Raw genomic sequence first — 27,432 nt, 5'->3', positions numbered from 1 at the left:
GATCAGAGTTGGAGTTAAACAGTGGATCTCGAGGGCCAGAGGTTCACACTCCTGGTTTAGACAACCTTACAACTCATGGAAAACTCTCATATAATGACTGAACATCTTAAATGTCTGTATTGTCATGCTGTCTGATCTTTTGTGTGTAAGATGAACAGTCTGTCTCCAGAAGTGGCACTGAGCCGGATCTCTCCTGAGCTCCGGCCTTTACTCTGCACTGTGGTGCGCAACGGACGGGTCGGTTTGGACTCCTCCGGCTGTCTCCGGATCACCGACCTCAAGACTGGGTGAGTGTTCTGGGAACTATGCAAAAAGCTATAACTTTTAGGGAACAATGCATTTGTTGATGAATATGACTAATATCTAATAGGCTACAACTAAAATAGCCTACTTTTGAATTAAAATCTTATCACAATTGCTCAATCAGAATTCCAGAAAGCTGAGGGGACTTTTCAGAGTTGATCAATCAGGCTTACCATAACACATTACTTCTGCAAAATATCTAGATTAAAAATAATATCAAGACTATATGTCTTAAAAAGAACTGCAGTGCAATATGTTTGTTGAAAAAGAAATTGGCTGTGATTTTTCTATCCCTCGCTGAGCTTTACAGTTCAGGGCCTTTATGATTAATGCAGACCCTTTTCATGTAGTCTTAATTCAAATACGTTAAATTATTAACTATATTCACAACTATATTAACTATACAGTCACTTGTTTTAAATGGTTACGTAGTTTCTTGTGTCATGAGGTGAGTTCGACTTAACCCGGACGGGGCGCAGGCCGATCAGTGCCTGACAAACGCAATGCATTCTGGATAGAAAGTTTGTCCGGCTTTGTTCGGTGCCACTGGTGCGTTACGTTCACGTGTGCCGTTAAAGTTAACGAGAACCGCCACCGGGGTCAGGTGCTTCAGCTGATGATGACACCGCTGTTTCACGATTGGCCGAGTTTCACCAAATCAGCATATTAGAATGATTTCTGAAGGATCATGTGACACTAATGTCAGTAATGATACAGAAAATTAAGGAATAAATTACATTTTAAAATATATTAAAGTAGAAAACAGTTTAAAAACATTTTAAATGGCAGTAATATTTCACAATATTATTGCATTTATTGTATTTTTGATCAAATAAATGCAGACGTAAAAAAAAGTACTTATTCCAAACTTTTGACCGTTAGTGTAAATGCACTTCACATGCACAAATGAATAGAGATGGACATCTTCAGGAGGGCATATTGAACGCTCTGAAGTCCCTCAAAATCATGCCAAGTTATCGAAGTATTGACAGTTCTTTTCTTCTTTTTCCCCTTCAGCTGCACATCACTAATGCCTGGTCCTTGCTGTGACAGATTTAAACTTCATATTCCATATGCTGGAGAGACTCTCAAATGTAAGTAGTAGTTCTCTTCTAGAGTATATGAACAGATCAGAGATCATATATGAAATAGTGGTTTGCAATAGTTGTTCCTGCAGCCTACAAAGCTCTTGCCTGACATGCCGAAATAGTGTTTTTTTTTTTATGTGTAGTGACGCATTATTGATTTATTGCATTTTCAAACCACAGTGATACATCATGCTGTTGTTTTATACTCATTACGTACAGAAAACTGTAGAAAGGATAGGAAAGTGCAAAACACTGTGGTAGCTCTGTTTTTAATATCTGACATGTTCTTATAAACTTCAGCTCTGGAATTTGTCATCAAAGTGCTATGAAGTGATTGATTAAAACCTTATTAAAGCTGAGGTGATATTTTGTGTTTAATGAGCGGAGTGTATTTGAGTTCATGAGAATCATGTTAGCAATTTAGTATCTCAATAGGTGTGAAACAGCTTCACAAACAGTCTTTTCAACCACACAGTATCATTATTACTGTCTTACAATAATTCAAATTAGTACTGGGATAAAAAATAGTTCGGATCCAAACATTGATGCATTCGGAAGCAATCAAGATAGAGTAAATCACCTTTTGAAAGTAACATGATGCTTCACACACACTTTTCTGGAAACACTTCAGAAGTTTCGAAGTCGCGATCTGATTGGTTGAATTCTACAGGATGTCCGGGAGACGTGTGTGTCGCGTTCTTTATCGGTCCGCCTGGAAACAAATGCCGTGACGCCAAAACCCCTCGTGGAAGAAGAACGCCGTTGTGTTTACAACCATGACAATGAGCGCTTACCAGGATCAACTAAACGCTGGAATTTCAAAAGTATGTGAAGTTCGCGGCTCCATTATTGCCGTAAACTTGCACAACGTTCTTGAATGAATAATTTATTAGATGCACGCCGGTCTGTTATTGTAGGAACATCGACATTATATTGTCACGCCCCCTAAACATGACGCGGAACAAAACGAACTGTGATTGGTGGCGTTACATGTCAATCAAACGTCCTTTTGGGCGTTCCTTGGCCAAGAAAAGCTGTGATAGAGAGCCTAAGTCCCGCCCCTCCGCTTCCGGCTCATGGGACCTTATTTCGGAAAAAATATGTATGGTAGTCAATGGCGAGAGACAACTTATCTTTTTATTCCGTCTGAACTGTGCCCTGAATTACACATATGAGGTTTGTCAATTTAAAAGATAATTATGAAAGTCAAGAAAGTCAACAGAAGAGTAACATTTAGTTTTATGTGAAAATCGCTCAATGAACTACATCTCTCGTCTCGCACTATGTACGTATGTGTGCAGTCTGGTACAAAACACTCAGGCATGACGGCGTAACGTTACGATTATAACTTAAGTCTTATAACGTAAGACTATAGAAAAAATGACAGACGTTAGCTTCAGTAAAGTTAGCTTCATTCATTGAGAGAAAAGGTATGACGTCACATGTGCGCCTTTTGGGTTTGTAGTCTTTGTAATTACGTATTTTCACAGTCTTACACCTCAACAGTTTTACATCAAACTGCGACTTTCTTGACATTAAAATGTATCTTTTAAATTGACAAACATTGACAAAAATGTGTAATTCAGGGCACAATTCAAACGAGATCAAAATATTTGTTGTCTCTCGCCATTGACTACCATACAATATTTTTCCGAAATAAGGTCCCATCATGGTGGTCCACCGGAAGGGGAGGGACTTAGGCTCTCTATAGAGTCCAGAACTTCTGCCGTCAGTCTGAAGGTTTGGCTTCGCGAGACTATGAAACAAGTGAAGTATTAATGAGTCATTGAATCATTCATTCAATTCGATAATTTTTTTTTATTAAATATATTTTTTAAATAGACTGCAGTAACCAACATTTTGTCAGGACCTCTAGTAAATCACATGTTATTTTTAGTTGTCTATTCAGAATCATGATCTCTATTTTAAACGATAAAATCCTGATTCTCAGTTTATCCCGAATCATGCAGCTTCACTTCCTGACATGTGCGAGCCCAGGCCTAAAAATTCGTACCTTCTGTTTATTAGCTTTATTTTGTAATTGATTGTATTATACTCTCAAAAAAAAAAAAATGCTGGGTTGTTTCAACCCATGTTTGGGTCAAATATGGACAAACCCAACCGTTGGGTTTAAAATTGTATTTAAAAATGTAAACCAGTGGTTGGGTTTGTCCATATTTGATCCAACATGGGTTGAAACAACTCAACATTGTTTTTAGAGTGTACAATACAATCAATTTCAAAATAAAGGAGGCAAATTGGGGTCTTCATTTCCCCATAAACTGGCAGAACTACTTTCTTTCAAGGGTCGTTACACTATGAACATGTTGCAAATGTTAGGCCAAATAAAATGTTTTACACAGATTCTTCAAGATTTGTAATGGCGGTACATTGAAAGCACAATCCTTTTGATTTGGAAACAAGCTTCTGAGAAGAGCTTTTAGAGGTTTTATCTGAAATGCTTTCAAGTACCACAGCTCAGTGATGTTTAATGAGGTTGGATAGTAATTATAACTTGGCAATGATCTTAATTGGGAGTTCCTGTTATAGCTCTGAGTCATGAGACACTCAAACACTCAAGCAGTTTTTCACGGAGGCCACATATGAACATATTTCTCGGAGCTGGAGTTGATCACGTAGTCTGGCAATGAGCAATTGAGGTTTACTCCATGAAGCTTTCTTTCTTTTGTGGCTATCGACTTATTTGTTATATTGTGATTTAATGTGTGTTTGATCTGAATAATTATAAGAAGAACTATGGGTTGGTTATTGGAGAAGTTTGGTTGTTGGTCATTTTTGGGACATGCGTGAGGCAGTGCTTTTAGTTGTGCACCATCAGAGTGCATTAGTGGCCTGAGCTCAAGTGTACATTTAAATGGAAAATCTAATTTTGTACAAATATGGAGGCATAACTGAACGACACACACACACACTGTGTCACAGTTAACCACAATAAATCATAGTAATCAGTATTTGAATTAAATCCACATTCTTACGTTAAGTAATAACATGCTCCACTGTTCAAGAAGTAGTCCATTAAACATTTAGATTTTCCCCCCAATAAATTAAAATAGACCTAGTCTTTTTTTTGTGTGTGGTATTGTTTAGATAGAAACAGGTCTGAATGATTTTCTTGGAAAACCGATGCATCCATTATTCATAATATCTATTATGGATAGATATTAGAAACACATCAGACTTTTTTCAGCCTCTAAATAATCAAGAAAGATAGCAGAGTTAAGTGTTGGCATCGTCTCCTGGGTTTGATTGAGCAACTGACGGTGGCTGACAGCTGACAATTGACTCAAGATCTTTTCATAACTCTTGCCTTTTTTTTGCCTCAGAATTACAAATCTATGCGAATCATCACACTCCATATCGTATGATTTTGATGCATCTGTTTTCTAAATGTTGAAGTACACCTGCTGTGGTGTTGTGCTTTATTTCCCACCATCAGAGGAATTCATTTTCTCCAGTACAGATACAATAGAAATAGAATAGAAGTGTTATTATTAATGGGTCAAGTGTTCACGAAAAAGATGCATCTATCATTCTTGAAAATGGCTAAAGACTCAGCAGTTCTGGTTGAGTTAACAGGTCATTCCACCAGCAGGGAACAGTCAAGGTAAAGGTCCATAAAGCTCCACTTTTTTGTGCCTCTTTGAGGATGACACCACCAGGCACCGTTCACTTGCAGAACTCAAGCTTCTCAGGACACACAAGTCTGAGGTTGTGAGTTTAGGTATAGGGGTGCAGAGCCAGTGGTTGTTCTGTAGGCAAGCATCAGTGCCTTGAATTTGATGCGAGCGGCTATAGGCCTATGTCACACTTCCTGCTTCCGGAACGCGGAGTAGGGATTCAGAACTTCCGGTCAACAGTATTTCTCGATAAGGATTTAGATTATCAGCCATAATGTCTAAACCATCCGAGGTAGACTGACCACGAGCTATGAGGTTGTGAAACGAAGGTTTTTGCTCCTGTAGAAGCTATAAATTCGTATGAAATCAACCTTGTTTTAAGAAAAAAAAAAACTACACTACCCACAATCCTAAAGCGTAGCAGCAACGTCTGCTGATTGGTCCAACTCGCTGTTACCATAGAAACGTTTACCTTACTGGCGAACGGCAGGCTAGAGCTATAACAGCAATGGCAGGCTACACCCGAACTTGTACCCTTTCCTCAGTTTTGACGTTTCCACTTGAGAGTTTTCATTTACCATCCGAACCACATCGTCATATGTGACTTCAGGCAGGTTGCGGAGAGATTTGGTCCAGCGGTATCTATCGGACTCCGCCATTGTAAAAAGCTAACCGGAAGAGCCGTATCCCTACTAAAAGACGTACTTCCGGTCTTACATTTTTTCGTGACATAGGCCTATTGGCAACCAGTGCAGATTGATGAAGGGCGTTTTCACACCTGAAAGTCTGCGCCAAGATCCGAACCAAAGTTCATGTTTTGATACATTGCATACATTTGGTTAGTTTTGGTTTGGTTTCACATTGCAATTATGCGAGCGCACTAAAGAACTTTACGTGACATACTTGTGTCCTGTCGTCATCATCTATGTGGGCTGCGTCTTGACATTGACTGGTTTGTAAACGGACGTGCGTCTGACGTCAGCGTGTTGTCAATTCGGTGGGTAACTTTGACTAGAATGAATGAACAGACACATATCGTTGCCACTATACTGTTATTATCACGGCATTACTCCCTGCAGCTCCAACTATACTCGAGGCTAGTTCACATTCACCAAATGAACGTCCTACATTTTATCGTCGATGGCAGGAAAGGAGGGGAAGAGTCAAGCAATCCTGATGTATTTTCCTGCTATCTTCTGTCTTCTTCTCTCCGTTGTTTTAGGCTACGGCGGAACCACCGGAACTTCCTGTAAATGCTCTGAAAGTCCGAACCATACAGAAAATGCTTTCACACTAGAAACGAACCTTTGTTCAGTTTGATCCGGACCGATACTAGCTCTTTTCGTCTGACCAAATTTCGTCTGTTTGGTCCGGGCCGTGGTCCGGGGGAGGATTCACACCTGTAATTTTGATTCGGATCAAACTGAAAAGTCAGAAAATCCGGACCTAACAAGGTAGGTGTGAAAGGGCCCGAAGAGAGGTGTGACGTGCGCTCGATAAAGACCACTCTCGCTTCAGTATTCTGGATCAGTTGCAGAGGTTTGACAGTGTAAGCTGGAAGGTCTGCCAAGAAAGCATTACAATAGTCCAGTCTGAATAGAACAAGAGCTTGGACAAGGAGTTGTGTAGCATTCGCCGATAGGAAGGGCCTGATCCTTCTAAAGTTGTATAAGGCAAATCTGCAGGACCAGGTTCTAGCAATGTGGCCTGAAATCATCAATCACAACTCCAAGGTTCCTGGTTGTCCTGGATGAAGTTATGGTTGATGAGCCTAGCTGAATGGAGAAGTTGTGATGAAGTGTTGGGCTGGCCGAAACCACAAGCAGTTTTGTAGGCAAGGAAGAGATGAAGATGATGGTCCTTCGTCACAGACATTTGATATGCGAGCAGCTACCGTCGGATCATCCGGCTGAACCGAGAGGTACAGTTGTGTGCAGTGATAGGAAAAGCCCTGTTTCTGAATGACAGATCCTAGTGATGTTATGTAGATGGAGAAGAGAAGTGGTCCAACTATAGAAATAGATTTGTAGTGCTTTGCTTTACTTATTAACCAATGTTCTTATTTACAGATAGTAAAATTAATTCCAGGACTGCTGTTGTCACGAAACCTAACGTGTCTTCTTTTCTATTTGTTCTGCACAAGATTCAACACATAACACAAGGTTACAGTGAAACAGATCAGCGTAGAAAACTCCAATCACAGCAATGCAAACAAGAAGACCAATTGCAATAGTTTCTTTGCTCTTGGTTTGATTTATAATCAAGTGAACCGGCTTATTTAATGTATGCTAATGAGTGATATACACTACCGTTCAAAAGTTTGGGGTCAGTAAGAATGTTTTTAAAAGAAGTCTCTTCTGCTCACCAAGGCTGCATTTATTTGATGATAAAAAAAAAAAAAAAAAAAAAAAAAACTGTAATATTGTGAAATATTATGACAATTTAAAATGACTGTTTTCTATTTTAATATATTTTAAACTGTAATTTATTCCTGTGATCAAAGCTGAATTTTCAGCATCATTACTCCAGTCTTCAGTGTCACATGATCCTTCAGAAATCACTCTAATATGATGATTTGATGCTCAAGAAACTTATTATTTTTGAGCATCAAATCATCATATTAGAGTGATTTCAAGATAATAATCTTATTATTATCAATGTTGAAAACGGTTTTGTACAATTTTTTTTCTAAATTCTTTGATGAATAGAAAGTTCAAAAGAACAGCATTTATTTAAAATTGAATATTTTCTAACATTATAAATGTCTTTACTGTAACTTTTGATCAGTTTAACTCATCCTTGATGAATAAAAGTATTGATTTATTTTATTTATTTCCCCCAAAAAATAAAATAAAATTTCTTACTGACCCCAAACTTTTGAACGGTAGTGTTTAATGTTACAAAAGCTTTAGATTTCAGATAAATGCTGTTCTTTTCACAATATTACAGTTTTTTTTTGTTGTATTTTTAATCAAATAAATGCAGCCTTGGTGAGCAGAAGAGACTTCTTTTAAAAACATTAAAAATCTTACTGACCCCAAACTTTTGAACGGTAGTGTAAATCATTACAATATATAATATAATAAAATCCCTGACTGTTTCTAAATAAGAACTAGTGGAAAGAAGTGTTTTGTTTAAACCACTTTGCCTTCATTGCATGGCGAAGTGAAGAGAGTTGCACAGGTTGTGCATTTCATAACTGTTGCCTGCTCTCGTTTTTTTTTTTTTTTTTCTGTTGCCGTACTTCCAGGAAGAATGCTGATTGTTTACTTGTGATTGCTCTGGCAGGAGTGCTGACTGTCTGTTGTTTGCATGCAAAGAAAGTGCGCCCAGTCCTCCGGCTTTCCGCTCCTCACAAGAGTTTGCCAATGCTGGTACGATGTTTCTCCAGTAGTACCCTCCTCATCTGCCCTCAGGGTGTGAATTTGGGAAGTGCTGCATATTTGCCCAACATTTCCACTGCTATCTCTTTTCATATATTTGGCAACAGCTTTTCCAAGATGTGACAGATGTATGACAAACATCATCCAGGCTTTTTTCCCCCAATGCTCCATCTGTGGAAAATTACTGCCTTGTGTTTGTTTTGCTCAGTTTTTTTTTTTTTTATCCATGGAAAAGAAAGAAAGAAAGAAAAAGAGAAACAGAATGGCTACAGTATATAAATAGAAATATGCAGCCTATTATTTGAATATGGTGAAATCTTCAGTTATTGAGAGGAACTAAGCTACAAAAAAACAATGCTTTGAAACAAAGTAACATGAAACATGGATGATATTTGAGTTATTTGGTTTTTACGTACATCGAAAGGGAATTTCAACCAATTGTTAAGCTCTTAAAAGCCAAAGAAGGACCAGAAACAGAAGAGACTTGTGCGCTACCACATCTTCCGCTGCCATACAACACCCATGTGAAGCAGACTGAGCTTTACATCATTAGTTAGAAGCTTTCATTAATATTATCTTGAATAGTTTTAATCATTAATTTTACTTTTTCACCTGAGGTATTCATGAGACAAGAACTTTAGCACCATTTTTGCACATAACTTAATGAGAGCAAGTAGATGATGACAGAATTAATGATTGAAAAAAAATATAAAAATGACATATTTTAGCAGATATTCTTCTTCTTTTTTTTTTTTCATACAGAAATACATACAGAAACTTTACAAAATACACACGTCAACCAAAAAAACAAACAAAAACAAAACACAGATAAATGACAATATAAGACCAGATGAGGAGAGAGGGGAAAAAAATAAGGATAAAGAAAGAAAAGAAAAGAAAAGAAAAGAAAAGAAAAGAAAAGAAAAGAAAAGAAAGACCTTATCATTTAAAATGTATATTCTTTGGGGGTGTTGAGTGTTTTAAGGTATTCAGTAATTTAACATCTTTTACCCTTTCTCTCGTCCCCCCACTCCCCTCCAAACAATAACAATAATAATCAAGTAATATGACTTTATGATTAATATGGCTATCTGTGCACATCCCCACCCAACCCCTGGACAGCATCACGGCTATAAACTTAATTATAATTCCTTTCCTCCCCCATTGTAAGACATATAGTGTATGCAGCGCACACAACGAAAGTTTTTTTTTTCTTTTTCTTTCTCATCATCATCATCCTCCAGCTATTCCTACACATCCCACCGTTGTCTGTTGGTGGCGATGAGATGTGATGATGCTTTGGACTTTGTGGGGTATACAATATAGGGATTGTGTGTTCTCTCATGCAGGACTTGCCACTCACTATGACTCAGGGCGGTCCACACATTGCCCAAATAGAGAAGGAAAGGAACCCACATAGAAAAAAGAGAGGGTTTTTAGCAGATATTCAATCCTTTACAATGCTAAAAACCTTTGACGTATAATTGATGCTGGTTATACACTTTATTTTAAGGTGTCCTTGTAATTATACAGTTAAGTGCTGAGTAATATTAATTAACAATATGTAGGGTTTGGGTTAGGATCAGGGTTTGGTATAGGGTCAGTTGAATGTGATTATGCATAAATTACTGTTATTACTATAATAATACATGTAACGTGTATCAAGGACGCTGTAAAATAAAGTGTTACCACGGTGCTTAATAATGATAAAGAAATAAACAGCCTATGTACTTTGACATGCTCTGGAGAGGTACCTTTTTTGTACCTATCTTTGTTCCCTGAAAGGTATCGCATATGAAAGCTTGTTCATGTGCTTTGTCCTTGCACATGACTTTGACTCGGGCATTTCAGAATGATCACACCAACATTTAAGATGCTGTGATGTGATTGGTCCGCTGGTTAGTCCAGTTATCCAATCACATCCACTTTTGAGGCAACGTCACCTGAGGTTTTTGTTGCGGATCCAGGGATTTATTCGACAAATGTGTTTCCATCATCGGATAAAAGATGTATCCGCCTCAATTGATGGCATACGTTCTTTTATACGCATTTATACTGCATTTTTTTATGCGATATCCCAAAATACGCTTAAAAACAGGTGGATTGAAACACAGCTATTGAAAGATCCCGATCAATCCCAGCATTCATAATGTTTACCTCCAGCACACAGATAAAGCCCATCATAATAGAAACACCAGTCCAACAACATTTATATCAGAAGAGCATTATTCCCATAGCTAATGTCCATTAGTACTTCATTGCTCTTTGAGAGTTTAGAGTTCCAGGGTCTCAACACAAGTGCCATTAGGCCATGGACTCAAAATAGTCTTTGATACCGACATTGATTGTTCGCTCTAATAGGATCTTGCATTGGTAAACATCCATGCAACCTTTATCTTTTACATAAAAAAGCGTACATGGATCTGTAAGGAGCATGTGTGAATATTAAATACAGACATCTAAAGTGCAGATCTCTTTAATTATGGGTGTGTTAACACTTGGCATGTTTGGTTAGATTCAAATTAACTCTGAAGTGTTTTGTTTCATATGGTTTATGAAGTTATTATCTCTGTGATTAACTCTTTTCTTCTTACAGGGGACATCATCTTTAATGCCAGTGACCCAGAACTGCCCCCTGACTTTATCTTCGGAGAAGATGCCGACTTCCTTCCCGAACCATCTGAACTCCCGGTGTGTGTTAAGATTATAATTATATGCTGCCATTATTATCCTGTATTCTGAATATAGAGCTTTTATATCAATATTGTGATACAGAAGAGTAGTTAAGTACAGTAGATGGACTATACACATATTATGGTTATAAATAGTAGTAAGAGGACAGAAATGTACAAGAGATTGACAACATCACAGCAATATCATGCATCGTTGTAGATGTTATATGTTCAGAGAGACCAATTTTAACAAAGCCTGACATATATAAATAGTCGTGTTTTAGTGAAGTGTTTATGCTTGCATTAGGGTCATTCTTACACACACACACACACACACACACACACACACACACACACACACACACACACACACACACACACACACACACATCTAAAATCTCCAGTGAACCAAAAATGTGCTAGCTGCAGGCTGAAACCTCGGTTGTACAGAAATACACCCAAGAAGACAGAACAATGGCTCTGTTATGATTGATATCTTTGAAGATATCTTTTTAACTTCCTTTAGTGCAGTTAGTTAAATCTGATGGCTGGTATCGATGTGCGTGGTCGACTCAGCAGCCAGATTTGACCCGCGGGGCTTCCAGCGTTCTGAAGAGAGGGTGTTGGTGAATTACATAAGCGTTGCGTCTGCACTTAACACTGCCGTTCTTCTGGTGCCGCTTTTAGGATTGCACAATTAGCACCAGAGGCTTCACTGCTCTCACAACACACTCAAAAAGAACAGTCATTTGTTCTTTATTAAGGCATGTTGTTGATTTATTTGTTTGTTGTGTTCACCGAACATCATTTTTGGCATAAAGAGCCACTGTGTATCTCTACACACACAGTGTGCCGCGTGCTTGGCGATTGTGGTATCTTTGGGGTTCGAATTTTAAATGTTTCCACAAAAAAAAAAAAATCTATTTTTCGAAGTTGCAAATAAAATAAATAAACAAAAAGATTATTAAATTCGCAAATAAATATAATGAGATTTACAAATATTGTTGTCTGATTGACTTGAGATTTGTGTGCAATGCTAGAAATGTTTTAAAATCCACAATGCGTACAGTGAGTCATACATGCATAAGCTGTGATTCATAAATGTCTGCTGCGATCAGGGTTATCATAGTTAATTAAAACTAAAACCACAAAAGAAATGTGGAACTTGAAATAAATAATTGTTAATTGAAATAAAATGTAAAATTAATTTATTATTTCAGCTATTTGTCAAAGCAATATTTCATTTTCATTTAGAAAAATTTATTAAAAAAACAATATAGAGACACATTAAAAAAATTATAATAATAAAAATGACAAAAACACACAACAAAATTACTATAACTAAAATGAAAATGGAGATAATATGGAGATAATAATAAATTCAATATTTTAAACAATCTCGATGACTCTAACGTAACATGGTTTGTGAGATAAAAATATATTTGTACATGTATTTTATGTCCAAATCTTACTCTATTTATTAGTGAATTAATTGTCCTAACATATATTTGTGGACTTCGTTATTTTATCTGTAAATTTGTTACACTTATTTGTGGATTGTAATCTGTTTATTTGGAAATATGCAACAAATCTAATCCCGAAGTTATGTGTTAAAGCTCTATTAATGTTTGAAGAGTTGGTGGTCAGAGATGTAGTCCAGCAGACTGTTTCATGTGCACTTGAGACATTTCACAGATCCACAGCATTCAGGTCTGTTGTTCTTCCTCTCAAATCACAGGATGTGTTGTTAAACACTCTTCTTCATAGTGGGTGACTTAGCAAATGTATTATTACAAACAATTCATAGGCTGCTGATTCAAACCCCATAAGAAACAAGTCATAATGAGCCATAATTGTATTTCCTTGATTGTTTTTACTATATCCATTTTATAAATTAATGCTGTTTTTCTATAGTGACATTGTGTGAAAACCACAAAGGCAAGTTCCACTGACCATTGTAATGTTGCAGTATATTCTATTCTATTCTATTCTATTCTATTCTATTCTATTCTATTCTATTCTATTCTATTCTATTCTATTCTATTCTATTCTATTCTGTTCTATTTTGTTCCATTCTATTCCATCTATTCCATCTATTCTATTCTGTTCTATTCTATTCCATCTATTCCATCTGTTCTGTTCTGTTCTATTCTATTCTATTCTATTCTATTCTATTCTATTCTATTCTATTCTATTCTATTCTATTCTGTCTATTCCATCTGTTCCGTTCCGTTCCGTTCCATTCCATTCCATTCCATTCCATTCCATTCCGTTCTGTTCTGTTCTGTTCTATTCTATTCTATTCTATTCTATTCTATTCTATTCTATTCTATTCTATTCTATTCTATTCTATTCTATTCTATTCTGTTCTGTTCTGTTCTGTTCTGTTCTGTTCTGTTCTATTCCATCTATTCCATCTATTCCATCTGTTCCGTTCCATTCCATTCCATTCCATTCCATTCCATTCCATTCCATTCCATTCCATTCTATTCTATCCATAGGCTAAACTTGCTGGCATCTCAATGCTAAATGCATTGTTAAATTACTCAGTATTGACCAATAATAATCAGGATTCATCATATGGGTTTGTTCCTCAGAGATGATGTTTGCAAAAGTGAGACACAGAGTTTGTGCAAGACGTGGTCTAGATTTGTCTGGACGGTGTTGATTGCTTAAAGCTGTGCTCCAGGCTATTTTTAAGAAAAAAAAAAAAAAATCCCCTGCTTATGTCAGAGTCTGTGAGACGGTGACTATTGCTCACCGTCTCTTGAAAACACGAGGGGGGAAGCACCTCTGCGCTGCCAGGGCTTCGCTCTGCCCATGTGTTTGCTTTGCGTCTTTAAGCTTCATCGCTGTGGCTCGAGTGTGTGTGTGGCTGTGTGTGCAGCCGCTCGGTTTCTTCTCCTGGGATATTTTTCCTTCACTGGTTTGCAGCCAGGATCCCTCTGTCTTGTTCTTCATCCTGTTTATTCTGCACTAAACTGGATTTTTGTGTAACCAAACATGAATGATCCAAAAGGCCCGGGGATATTAGTACGCCACATCATTGGCAAACATAATGTCCAAAAACGGCATTAATTTGTTTAATATGCTCTTACTCTGGCTTGCTCATCTTATTTGCTTTCATCCTTCCCAGACGGTTCTGCTGGTTCAGTCTGTCTGTCAGTGCCTCTCCTGCAAGCCGATCATTTTCACATTACCGTGTGAGAGACTCAAGATCAACAAAGAGCTCTTGCGTCCTGATCTTTCACACCTTAATATCCAGCTCTGTTCCAAAACCTAGTGAGCTGCCTTGCCGTCTACTGCCTGTATAGACAGCTTCCTATGTGTTACAAAACCTCATTAGAAAATGATTTGAAACGCTGTACATAGTCAGCAACTAGGAAGCACACAGGAGATGCAACTCATTCTGCAAATTCCAAGAGATGCCCTGATGCTTCTTTTTGCTCTTAGTGTTAGCTTTGTAATATGATTTCCTCAAGTTTGAGCACTTTAACATTATGACCAGGCAGAGATTGTGTTGCTACCACAAAGACCACAAGTTTGAGAGTCCTTGTGATTAATTTAAAAACTAGGTGGCGGGAGACTTTGAGTTATGTAAGTAAGATACTGAACGTTTTTAGTTGTGATATATTATACATTAGGGCTGCACGATATTGAAGAAAAATGCACTAACTTATTAAATAATGCGATATTCGATATGCGATACGATAATGCTTAAAGTGTGTAAAATAAATATCTTTAAAATATATTTAGAATGATATAACCTACATACGTGTTCCACGTGTTAAATACTGATTCTTATTAAAGCTACAAAAGTTATTCAGCCAAGAGCAGCGAGTGATTTTCTCTTTGTCTTTTGTTCATGACCACAGTTATTGCAAGCCGTTGCGATATGCATATTGCGATATATACAGCACTGTGCACCCCCCCCCCCCCCCCCCCACACACACACACACACACACACACACACACACACACACGCACACACACACACACAAAAAAAGGTTTTTAAGTCAGTTATTTATATATTTTGCTGTAGTGTGTCAGTAGGAAATATCAGTTTACATTTCCAAACATTCTTTTTGCCATTAATTGTAATAATCCAGTGAGATTTGTGTATGCACATGGAGTCTGACAACAGCCGGTATGATCTGATCTCACCATCATCGAGTCTGTCTGTGATTACATGAAGAAACTGAGACAGACTAAATTCAGAAGAACTGCGGGAACGTCTCCGAGACGCTTGAAGAAACCTTCCTGCAAAGCTCCCTGAGAAACTATGCGCAAGTGTACCTGGACAAAAGCCGTTTTAAACGCAAAGGGTCGTTACACCATATATTGATTTGAATTAGTTAATAGAAGTTAAATCATAAATAAATTCAATTTGTGATTTTATTTTTGAAAGCATTCTCACTTTACAGCATTTTAACACTTACTTTTCCCAGTCCTGTAGCTTTGCAGGAAGGTTTCTTCAAGCGTCTCGGAGACGTTCCCGCAGTTCTTCTGGATTTAGTCTGTCTCAGTTTGTTCTGTTTCTTCATGTAATCACAGACGGACTCGATGATGGTGAGATCAGATCATACCGGCTGTTGTCAGACTCCTTGAGCATACACAAATCTCACTGGATTATTACAATTAATGGCAAAAAGAATGTTTGGAAATGTAAACTGATATTTCCTATTGACACACTACAGCAAAAGATATAAATAACTGACTTAAAACCATTTTTTGGGGGGTGCGGGGGTGATATTAACATACCTAAGACTTTTGCACACTACTGTACATTTGTGATATTTCAATAATTTCGATATATTGTGCAGCCCTATTATACATGTTCATCAACATCACATGATATGCACTTTATACATGAACAGCAACAAACAATATGCTAACATTAGCATGATTATGATTATCTTTCATTACTCCCTTCGCCAAGTCTGTTCCCAAACAGCCACGTTATAAGGACACAATTGGCGTTTTGATATTAGCATGTTTGCTAAGCTGACAACAAATATATCCACACTCTTTCTCACTGTTATACATTTGGTGATTCTGATTTTCACATGACCAGCTTTCAGATGCCGGACACTGGCTTGTTTTCCAGCTACATGTAATATCGCACAGTTTTCACACTCCTGTGAGGAATTCCTGATGTCTCAGCAAAACTTGGGCTTGTTTACAGTCTGTCACAACTTAGTATTATTAGCTGCTAACCACCATTTTGTTTCCATGCCCCGAATGGTGAGTTTACGTGAAACGCTGACACCAGAAGATTTATTACGGTGTGAAAAGTTGTGTTACCAGAGTCTTCTCATCATTTCTATTTTTATTTTTTTTGGAGTAAAGTCAAATAATGTAGTTTCCTTTCACAGTTTTATTTTTATTTTAAGTTCGTAAGTTTTAATTTTGTAAATATCTGTCTTATTACAGACACATTAATAGAGATCGCTATTACATTTTCCCCAAAAGTGACATTTCTGTGATCATTTATCAACATTTTACATCAAATTTTGTAGAATGAAGCTCTAAAAGTGTTGAAAACATACAATAAAGCAGCAACTGTACTTTATATGACTTGTGTGCTTCCGATGAAGCCAAACGCTTGACAGACCAAAGTTTAATTTGTGTACATTCAAATATGAGTTATGAAGACATGTAATCAGTGATCTGTCACAAGATATACAGACCAGTGACATTTGTCGCCAAACCTGTCTTGATGTGCAGTGCATAAATGCAAATAAGACTTCTTTCATATTTTAGGCAAATATGACAAAAGCATATTTCCAATGCAATACACCATTAACAATAGAGATGCCCTGAGGCTCCTCTCTGCTCTCAGTATTGGCTTTGTAATATGATTTTCTGAAGTAAACGCACTTATAACATTATGACGATGCAGAGATTGTGTTGCTACCACAAAGATCACAAGTTTGATTTGGCTAGCTGAGATATCACTGTTTGAAACACAATATGACTCAGCGAACTCTAAAGAGCAGCGGCTGTAGCAATTTCATTCAGATGCTTTTCATTCACACGGCACCTGAGCACCCGAGAGCCTCAAGCCTTGGCTTTTTCCTTGATGAAGGTCAGAGAGTGCACTACAGTACAGAGCCGGCAAACAGATATCTGTACCAAATACCAGTTTAGAAAAGCATGAAGGGTCAGAATAATTTGTGTTAACACTTAAAAATGAGACTGAAAAATTCAATGCTGTGTTTTATTTTTTATTTTTCAGTTAATGCATTCCCTGGGAATCAAACCCATGATTTTTATTTTTCATTGCTATTTACATGCGCTCAGTCCTTACTTTAGAACATTTATGCACATTAGCTTGAACCTGAAAATTACTTATTATTTTTTTTTTTTTTTTTTTTTGCTTGATTTGAGGTAAAGAAGAACAAGAGGTAAAACTTTAGTTTAGAGTCCAATTCTCACTATTAACTAGTTTCTTATTAGCATGCATATTACTAGGGTATTGGCTGTTTATTAGTATTTATAAAGCACATATTAATGCCTTATTCTGCATGACCATATTCTACATCTCTTATTCCCAGCCAATATCTAAACTTATCAACTACCTTACTAACTATTATTAAGCAGTATTTAGGAGTTTATTGAGACAAAAGTCATAGTTAATAGTGAGAATTGGACCTTATATCTAAACTGTGATCTAAATATATTCATATGACATTATTGAAAAGTAAGCTTGGTTTTAGAAATGTTGTTCTTAACCCGTTCAAATAGACAGGAGGACATGCATGACTGAAGCAGCTCCCCGGCACTGAACAATGAGCAGGCTGACAATTGGCTGGCTGAAAACTGTTAGATCGGATCTTCATGTCTAAAAAGATCAGATCCAACACTCGATCCTGTCAAAAGATATTTGTTTTGTCTGTAATCCAAAACCGGTAAAACCTGTCAGCAGCAAGTCGTGTCTGGTGCCCAAAACTCGTGTTAATCAGCCTGAGAGTTTGACTGAGAAAGCCAGGAAAGAGCAGAAACATGAGACGATGTGATCAAAAGAGCAGTTCATTGAATAATCTGGTCACACTTTAGTTTAGGGTGCAAATCTCACTATTATCTTTTGCCTCATTAAACACCTAATTACTGCTTATTAATAGTTAGTAAAGTAGTTGTTAAGTTTAGGTATTATTACGAGATGTAGAATATGGTCATGCAGAATATGGCATTAATATGTGCTTTATAAATACTAATAAACAGCCAATACCCTAGTAATATACATGCTAATAGGCAACTAAAGTTAATTGTGAGAATTGGACCCTAAGTTTTACCTGTAATCTTAATTGCATATGTTTCAGTGTTCGGACTTCGTCTGACCAGTACAAATCCAACAAGTGTTATTATCCCAATGGAAAAGCAATGGAAAATTACTGCGTCACAACCTTGTCCTGCATGTGATGTTAAAAACCTTGAAATGGAGACATTCTCTGTTATCTCTTACTTATGAAGACAAACATCCCTTTTAGGGATGTCAACGATTAATCGACGATCGATTAATTGTCGATAATACATTTAATCGATACAACTTATCGATCATCGATTAAGCAGGTCTTCATGCGTGTGCGTGCTGCTCAACCGCGAAACATGTAAAGCGAGCGCGCCGGAGTTATGTTTGGGACCATTTTACACCTTCATCATGACTATAAGTTTGCGTGTGCATTCGCAGGCTTTTGTTTTGTGCAAATGTAAGTTGTAATACTGTTTATTTTCTGTAGGCCTATCTATATCTGATTGATCTCATATTGGATGCATTTGGTTAAGAATGAACTCTGTAGTAAAGCGTCAGCTTCAGCGCGCGCAGCTCAAACGGCAGTGCACGACTAATAAACTATTGAGACTGTAATATCACATAACATTATAAAGAGAACAATATTGTAATAAAACATTGTGAATTATTTGGGTTTAGTTGCCGTGTCGCGTTGCTCCAGGAAGAGCACGTCCACAACATGAGTAGTTCTGAATGAATGGCACGTAACTTAGTTCAAGTTCACTTGTGCATGAATTTGCGTCATTTTGTGCAGATATAATTTGTAATATTATGTTTATTTTGAATATACCTGATTAATCTCATATAGGACGCATTTCTTTTAGATAAATAACGTGCTAGCAAAGTGCTCCAGTTTAACGGTAGCAGATTCATTCAGCGCGTGCAGTTGTTCCAGGAAGAGCGCGTCCACAACAGTCACACATTCTCACCGCATATGAGGCGGCGTTGGTGACACGTTGTATTAGTAGTTATATTTTATTATTAAATAACTAATTTAATTATCAATCACATCGAAACATTTTACATATAGCAACATATAGCGTTTTGAGCAGCATTTGCAGACCCTGTCATGCTGTTATAGCCACTGCAGTAGACGCATATCGCAGTATTAAGGCTAACGATTAATCGATTAATTGATCGTTAATTTAAACGACGATCGATCATGGGAATTTGTGAAAATTGACATCCCTACCCTTTGGAATCTCACAATCGGATTTAACAACAACAGATAGGAAATATAGTCATATAATAGCATAACATTACATAAATGAGTAATAATAATAATAAAATGGTGAATAAATGATTAAATGATAAATGACAAATACATAAATGAAGTTAGATCATATAAAAACAAAGCAAATAAAACTAGATGTATGGTTGTTGTCTTAAAGTAACACACATGTTGCAATTGAGAATCCTTAGATCCTTCAAAACTCAAAAAGACTGTTCATTACAATAAGGTTTTGTTCTACAAAGTTTTTTTTTTTACAGTTGTGATGTAGTTTGTCCATCGTTAGTTGGGGAACCTTAACAATGCTTGATTTTCAGACTGAGCACAGCCAATCCTGTAGTCTAATGTAACAGTGACCCAAAGTGATTCAGCATGTTGTGAAGAGGGCCAAAAAGCATACTTCATTCCAGTCTTACATAATTCCTCTAACCAGACCATTCACTTGCACAATTTGGTGGAAAGTTTATGATTAAGTGTCGGTACTTCCCCCTCTACATTTGCATTTACGAAGCCAGACATCAATTAGCAATTAAAGCACTGATATGTTTCAGGCGAAATCAAAGAATGATCTGGTGTGACATTTTTTAGAACAAAATCAGGTCAAAAGGAAGTTGATTTGGAGTTTGTTTTAAGGAGTTTGAAACAGCTTGCCAAAGTGAACTTTACAAAAAAAAAAAAGTGGGGGTTATGTATGTAATAGAATGGTGTGGCTCTGGGGCTCCGCCTTCTTTGATGAGGAAATCTTCTCCAGTTCATTTTTGTTCTGAACACAAAAGAAGATATTTTGAAGAATGTTGGTAATCAAACAATTGATGGGCCCCATTGACTTCCATAATAATTTATTTTCTATACTATGGAAGTCAATGGGGTCAACTGTTCAGTCTACCCAACATCAACTGTTTGGTTACCCATATCTTATTTTGTGTTCAGCAGAAGAGGGAAATTCATACAGGGTTGAAACAACCTGAGGGTGAGTAAATGATGACAGAATTTTTGGGTGAACTATCCCTTTTAAAATCCAATTTCTGTTTTTTACTGACTCATTTAGGACCCTATCCCTTTTAAAATCCAATTTACTGACTCATTTAAGGCCCTATCTTACATCTGGCGCAATGCAAGTGTTTTTTGCTAGTTTCAGCCCGACGCAGTTATCATTTTCACGTCCTGCGCCACGTTGTTTAAATAGCAAATGCATTTGCGCCCATTTGTCCGCTCATGGGCGTGCGTGCTGGTCTGAAAACGAGGTGTGTTCTGGCGCATTGTTGGCGCGTTGCTATTTTGTTGCAACATAAATAGACTGAACCATTGACCAACTGAAACCTGGTCTAAAGTCAATGGTGCAATATATATTTTTTTGTTATTTAAAGAGCACGTTAGTAATGTGCGCCTATAGGCGGGTCCACAACGCGCGTACACTCTGCTTATTACACACACAGGGACACACAGCAGCACACAAACGTGCCAAATATTTTAAATAAAAGGATTACAATGTAAAAGATTATTATTGTGTACATAAAGATATGGTGGAATCCGGCTTGTCCCGTAGATGGTCTTTAACCTCGCGCACGAGCAGATCCGTTTGTGCTCTGGAGACGCGTTCGGTCTTTCCACTATCAAATTCCGTCATGTAAATAGCGAATCCGCCATGGCGCGAGCGCAACTGGCATTTAAAGGGAATGGGAGATGAGACTGATTGGTTTAACACACGTAAATCCCAAAACACACCCATTACTCATTAAGAGAATAGGGACAACCCTTTTAGACTATGCGCCGGGAGCGCCGACCATTTTTCCCGTCGTTAAACTAGCAAAAGTGGATTCGGACACGCCCTGAGTGAACTTGCGCCGTGCGCTTTAGACCATGAGCTTAGATCGTTAAAATAGGGCCCTTAATGTTAATTCATCACATTGACACCCTCTTTACAAACCTCTTTTTCTATAACCGAAACTAAAATGTAATGTCTTCTAAAAAGCAGAATGAGAGTGAAAGTAAAGCACATCTGCCTTTATTTAAGCTTGATTAAGGGATGCCTGTCTGCTATACATGTCTCTAATTAACCTCCGTCAAACACTAACACTGCCACAGCAGCACTCTACAGCTTTACTGCTTCTCACTTTAATTAGTGGCTTTTCTGGCCATTGAGGAAAGAGCAGCTAATTGTGGTGAGGTGGCTGAGACAGTGGTCGAAGCTCTCGGCTGGAACATCTGACGTTAGCCATGGGAAAACTGGAGAGATCAAAGCACGCTCAGTTTAAGTTTCACCGGGCTTCGGAGAATCGAGGCTGCAGTCTAGACAGCAAACATCTCAGCCTGTGGTGATGTCTTGTTTAGGCTTAGATTAATGATTCATGCGACGCATAATCCTGCTATATTCCACGTTTTTGTGTGACCTTGTTTCGACCGCGGTGCAACCCACACTTTATTAAAAAGCGTCAGGTTTAAAAGGCATTGTAACCTAATATCATAGTGGGACTATTGAACTGTTTGAATTGTGTAAAGTCAAAAGAATAACACTAAATGAATGAACAAGTGAAACCATAGACAAGTAGAGACAGTCTAATCAAGATACAGGCTAATCAGCAGATTTGTATTGGTGGTGTGTCATTCACTTCTTTACTCTGGGGTATACACTTGACCGTAAACATTGTTTGATTTATTTAGAATTAGATCTATATGTTCACACCACAGCTGTGCCCCAAATTATTATTAATTTTTTTTGACTCAGGCTTTCTGAATGACACTGAACAGCTAATCTCAGATTTTCTGTTCCACTGTCATTAGCTGTGTTTCCATCCAAAGTTGTGAATTTAACTTCTGCTCAAAATTGGAAAATCGCATAAAACATTTGCGAATAAAGCAGCGTTTCCTTCCCATGTGTTCAAAAGAACAAAATCGTCACTTCGTGGGAAATTGCCACAAAATATTTGTAATAAAAATGGAATTGGGGAAGAAACTGTGGCTCTTTTTTCCCCTCCATCATAAATGACTTGCGTCTCAGAGCGGCAGAAGAAACTCAATAAACGCTGTCATGTTCTCTTGCGTTCGGATGCTTCTGGGAGGAATTAAACCAAATCATTCTGATGACAGACTTTGACTCAGGCATTTCAGAATGATCACACCAACATTTGAGATGCTGTGATGCGATTGGTTTGCTGGTTAGTCCAGTTATCCAATCACATCCACTGTTGAGGGAAAGTCACCTGAGGTTTTTGTTGCGGATCGAGGGATTTATTCAACAAATGTATTTCCATTTATGGCCATGTCTTATCGGATAAAAGATGTATCCGCCTCAGTTGAACACATTAATTGTGTTATGCACGTTTTCAAAATGTATGAAAACCTTGGTGTTTCCCATCCAGCGTTTTTTAATGCGATATCCTAAAATGCGTATACAAATAGTTTGATGGAAACATAGCTTTTGTGGAAATAAATTACATATTATTTTTTCCTTTTAGGTCAAAATTCAGAATTCAACTTTATTTGTTATTCATATCTATATAATTCAACATTTATGATGGATATTTTTTAGACGTAATAATCAAATGCTTCTTTAAAATTGTACACTTGCTAGTTTGCGATGTATTCTTGCATTTAAATGGAAAATATATCTATGTTGTATTTTTTTGCCATTCTAAACTTAAATTCCTCTAATGATGCAGAAGCTTTATAAATTTAGGGAGAGTTAGTATCACAGGGTTACAATAAATGAATTTTTTGTCATCCCTGTATTTTTAATTCTTAAGTTATGGATTAATGTGCCCGTCATTTGCCCCTCCTCGTCCCTCTGGATGCATAATTTCCCATCAATCCCCATAGAGGGGCTTTTCATTGGTGTCCCGTAATTGCCCTAAAGTTCTTTTAAACCTGCTTCTGGCAATCACACCGGCAGTTCTGTTTTTACGAGTCACTTGGCATAATGGGAAGAATGAAGCATTGACAATAGAGAGGTAGGAGGGGGTTTGTTTTGGCTTTGCTGACCAGGAAACTGCCGGGAAGTGTGTCGGCCAGAGAGATTTTGGGAACAGCAGGAGGGCACCAATGCCTGGGTAAAGAAGTGTTAAAGGGATAGTTCACACACAAATGAAAATTCTGTCACCATTTACTCAAGTTGTTCCAAACCTGTATGAATTTCTTTCCTCTGCGTAACACAAAAGAAGATATTTTGAACACTGTTGGGTGAACAGATAGTTGACGGTAGTCATTGACTTTCATAGGATTTTGTTGTTGTTGCATACTATGGAAGTCAATGACTACCGTCAACTGTCTGGTTACGCACATTCTTACAGGTCTGGAACAACTTGAGAAATTACATTTTTGGGTGAACTATCCTTTTAAAGGGTAACTCTCGCCAAAATGCAACCTAGGGTCTTTTTGTGAATCTACCCGAGGCAAACATTCGTGTAAAAGCATGATTAGAGTGGAAACGCCAATTTTAAGTTTGACCGTATTTTTGTTTTCGGTCAAATTGCCTTGTGAATGGGAGTGATTGGGGCACTTCTACGATAGCATCAAAAATGGCTATTTTTAAAACACTAAGAAGGCTCGACACAACATGAAACTTTGCTGGAAGTCTCACCAGAGGCTCTACACATGAACTCCAGCATTGAGAACATTGTTTGTGTACACAGAGTTTACTAAAATGAAAGATTTTGAAGAACTCACTGTGTTTCCGTCCGCCGGCATTTTGTCAGTCAAAAATAGTCGATCTCCGAATGCAACGTAACAGGGAAGAGAGTAAAGATGGAAAGCTCCTAAAGCTTAGTTCCATATAAATTCACGGATAATGTGTTGTTTTGTCGTTAGTGAAAATCAATATTGACCTTGTATTTGAAAAATGATCCTCATATAAGAAGCAATATTAAAATTCAGAGTCAGTTCATTCGCATTCGGAGATCGACTATTTTTGACTGACAAAATGCCGGCGAACGGAAACACAGTGAGTTGTTCAAAACCTTTCTCTTTAGTAAACTCTGTGTACACAAACAATGTTCTCAATGCTGGAGTTCATGTGTAGAGCCCCTGGTGAGACTTCCAGCAAAGTTTCATGTTGTGTCGAGCCTTCTTAGTGTTTTAAAAATAGCCATTTTTGATGCTATCATAGTCAAGCCCCAAACACTCCCATTCACAAGGCAATCTGACCGAAAACGAAAATACGGTCAAACTTAAAAGTGGCGTTTCCATTCTAATTATGCTTTTACACGAAAGTTTGCCTCGGGTAGATTCACAAAAAGACATTTTGGCGAGAGTTACCCTTTTAATGTACAGCCCATCTTTTTCTTTTTTTCTTTTCTTTTTACTTCCGTGACAGTTGCTTCTGGTATAATTATGGAGATTGCATTGTTTTATTGCTTTATCTGTACAGCCTTGTTATGATTTGCCCAAGATGCAGAGAAGTAAATAAGTATATTGCTGGAACAAGGCCTGAACCCTGGAGACATCTGATTTACAACCAAGATTAAGTTGTAAAGAGCAAATTATCTGAAATACCTACCAGACAAGAAAACAAAAAAAAACTGAATGAATTCCAAGTGGTAAAAAAACAGAGTTAACACAAGACGTACTTTGTATTACACTCAGTCATGCCGCCTATAGTCTTAAGACACTGCCATATCAACTGGCCTGGCAAACTCTTTCACTGACTGATTTATATTTGTATCATTTAAACTCCAGCTTCTCCAACCTCTTAAATTTGCCCATCTGGAATTTCCTAAACATTTAGTAACTTCTGTCCTGAGTGACCTGTGTAATTTCAGCCCTTTCAATCCTCCAGCCCCGTTTGCTTCCAGGTCCTCCGACACACCAGGAATTCTGCTTTGAACTGCAGTTTGAAGTGTTCAAACAAAGTCCTGATTGTAAATATCAGCATTTAGCCTGCACCTGAACCATGAGCGTATGCTGGGAAATACCCTCAACTGTCATAAATCCAGACGTATGCGGGAGTGCGAAGGCATCTCGGCACCATTAGCCGACTATAAGTGCAATAATCCTCTGCAGCTCTCACAGAAAAACCGGTTAGAGACATAAGAAACCCATTGTTCACTTGCACTAACAAAGCAGTGTTTTAGATTTAGTGTAGTTTAAGCTGACTTGATGGTGACCATTGAGGTCAAACAAAACAATAAGGTGGTATGAAACAGTAAAGCCATACAAAGTATCTCCACTTCGTCTTGTTAAAGCAGTTGAACTGGATATGTTAATTCCTCGTTCTTGCTTCAACCCATCCTGAGCTCTTGTTATCAGATTATGTAGCTTATAAATGTGCTCTTACTTTTCAATTTAAAAAAAATAAATAATTAATTCTTGCAACTTTCATTTAATAAAATGGGTAAAAATAAAATAAAAAAAAACCTTTAGATTTTCAAGGGAGAGACTCCAGAATATCATAGAGACTTAAATCAAACATACAGAAAACCCTCGCAAGTACCCAGAAATGACCTCATAGCAACAGTGTTGCCAATTTAGCAACTTTGTCACTAGATTAACGTCTTTTCTTTACCATTTTAGCGGCTTTGTGGATTGCTGGATAACATGTAGTTAGTCACTATATCATACTGATGTCTGACAGGAAATATGTAAATGAGAACAGCTTTAGGTAACACTTTATTTTACAGTGTCTTTGTTACATATGTTGCATGTAGTTTCTATAGTAATATCCAACGCATTCTCATCCTTGGGCGTCATAATACTGACGCTTTTGACATTTCGTCTACATCGAACGCACATGGCACCCTTTAGCGTCAATATGAGACGCAGAGCTTTGTTCGGTTATGGGTAGGTTTAGGTATAGTGTAGGGATAGGGTTAGACCGCTAGGAGGCGCCTTCTGGCCCATTTCTATCTGCGTCTCATATTGACGCTAAAGGGTGCCATGTGCGTTCGATGTAGACGAAATGTCAAAAGCGTCAATATATGACGCCTTGGTAAATGATGCATAATTACATGCAACTAACCCTCAACCAATTCCTAATCCTACCCGGTTACACTTTATTTTAAGGTGTCATTGCCACAGTTTAATTATATATTTAAGTACTGAGTAATATTAAGCAACTACATGTACTTACTATAGGGTTAGGGTTTGGTTGAGGGTTAGTTGCATGTAATTATGCATCATTTACTGTTATTAAGTACAGTAACATATGTAACAAGGACACTGTAAAATAAAGTATTACCTCCTACCCTAACCCTATAGTAAGTACATATTGTTAATTAATATTACTCAGTACTTAAATATATAATTACACTGTAACAAAGACACCTTAAAATAAAGTGTAACCCAGCTTTATTAGACAGCTTTATGGACAAAAATTACAATAACTCGGTAATAACTAGGTTCTACCCCTGAACCCACACCTAAACCTAACCTTAACCCCTGTAGTTACCTTATATTACCCAGTATGCTTACACTTTATTTTACGGTGTCATTGTTACAGTGTAATTATATATTTAAGTACTGAGTAATATTAATTAAGTGCATGCACTTACTTACTATAGAGTTAGGGTAGGATTAGCATTTGGTTGAGGGTTAGTTGCATGTAATTATGCATGATTAACTGTTAATACTATTGTAAGTACATGTGACAAATGTAACATAGACACTGTAAAATAAAGTGTAACCCCCCAGTATTGTCTTTGGTTAGTACACTGTAAGTACATGCAAGTACACGTACTGTAAAATAAAGTGTCAATATAAACTATTCTCTGTCATGGGAAAGGAAATGCTGAGTGGAAGGCCCTAATGGTGGATGCAGTAAAAATAATTGTAATAGAATCTGCTGAAGGAACACCTCATGTCCCGTTACACAACAATGCGATGCCGGGTGCCGGTAT

General features: G+C 37.4%; 1 protein-coding gene across 1 annotated transcript in view; it reads left to right on the top strand.

The window, feature by feature from the left end:
• Positions 1–27,432, top strand: part of babam2 (BRISC and BRCA1 A complex member 2) — a 99,820-nt gene that overhangs the window by 1,551 nt on the left and 70,837 nt on the right. The window contains exons 2-4 of the mRNA XM_082143851.1: positions 151–287; positions 1,321–1,397; positions 11,009–11,103. Coding sequence (XP_081999977.1) covers positions 151–287; positions 1,321–1,397; positions 11,009–11,103 — 309 coding nt within the window. The remainder of the gene's footprint in view (positions 1–150; positions 288–1,320; positions 1,398–11,008; positions 11,104–27,432) is intronic.

Source organism: Leuciscus leuciscus (genome assembly GCF_965113295.1).
Source record: "Leuciscus leuciscus genome assembly, chromosome: 17".
Lineage (NCBI taxonomy): Eukaryota > Metazoa > Chordata > Actinopteri > Cypriniformes > Leuciscidae > Leuciscus > Leuciscus leuciscus.
Note: the sequence above shows the minus strand (reverse complement) of the source record. Positions and strands in the feature narration are given on the sequence as shown.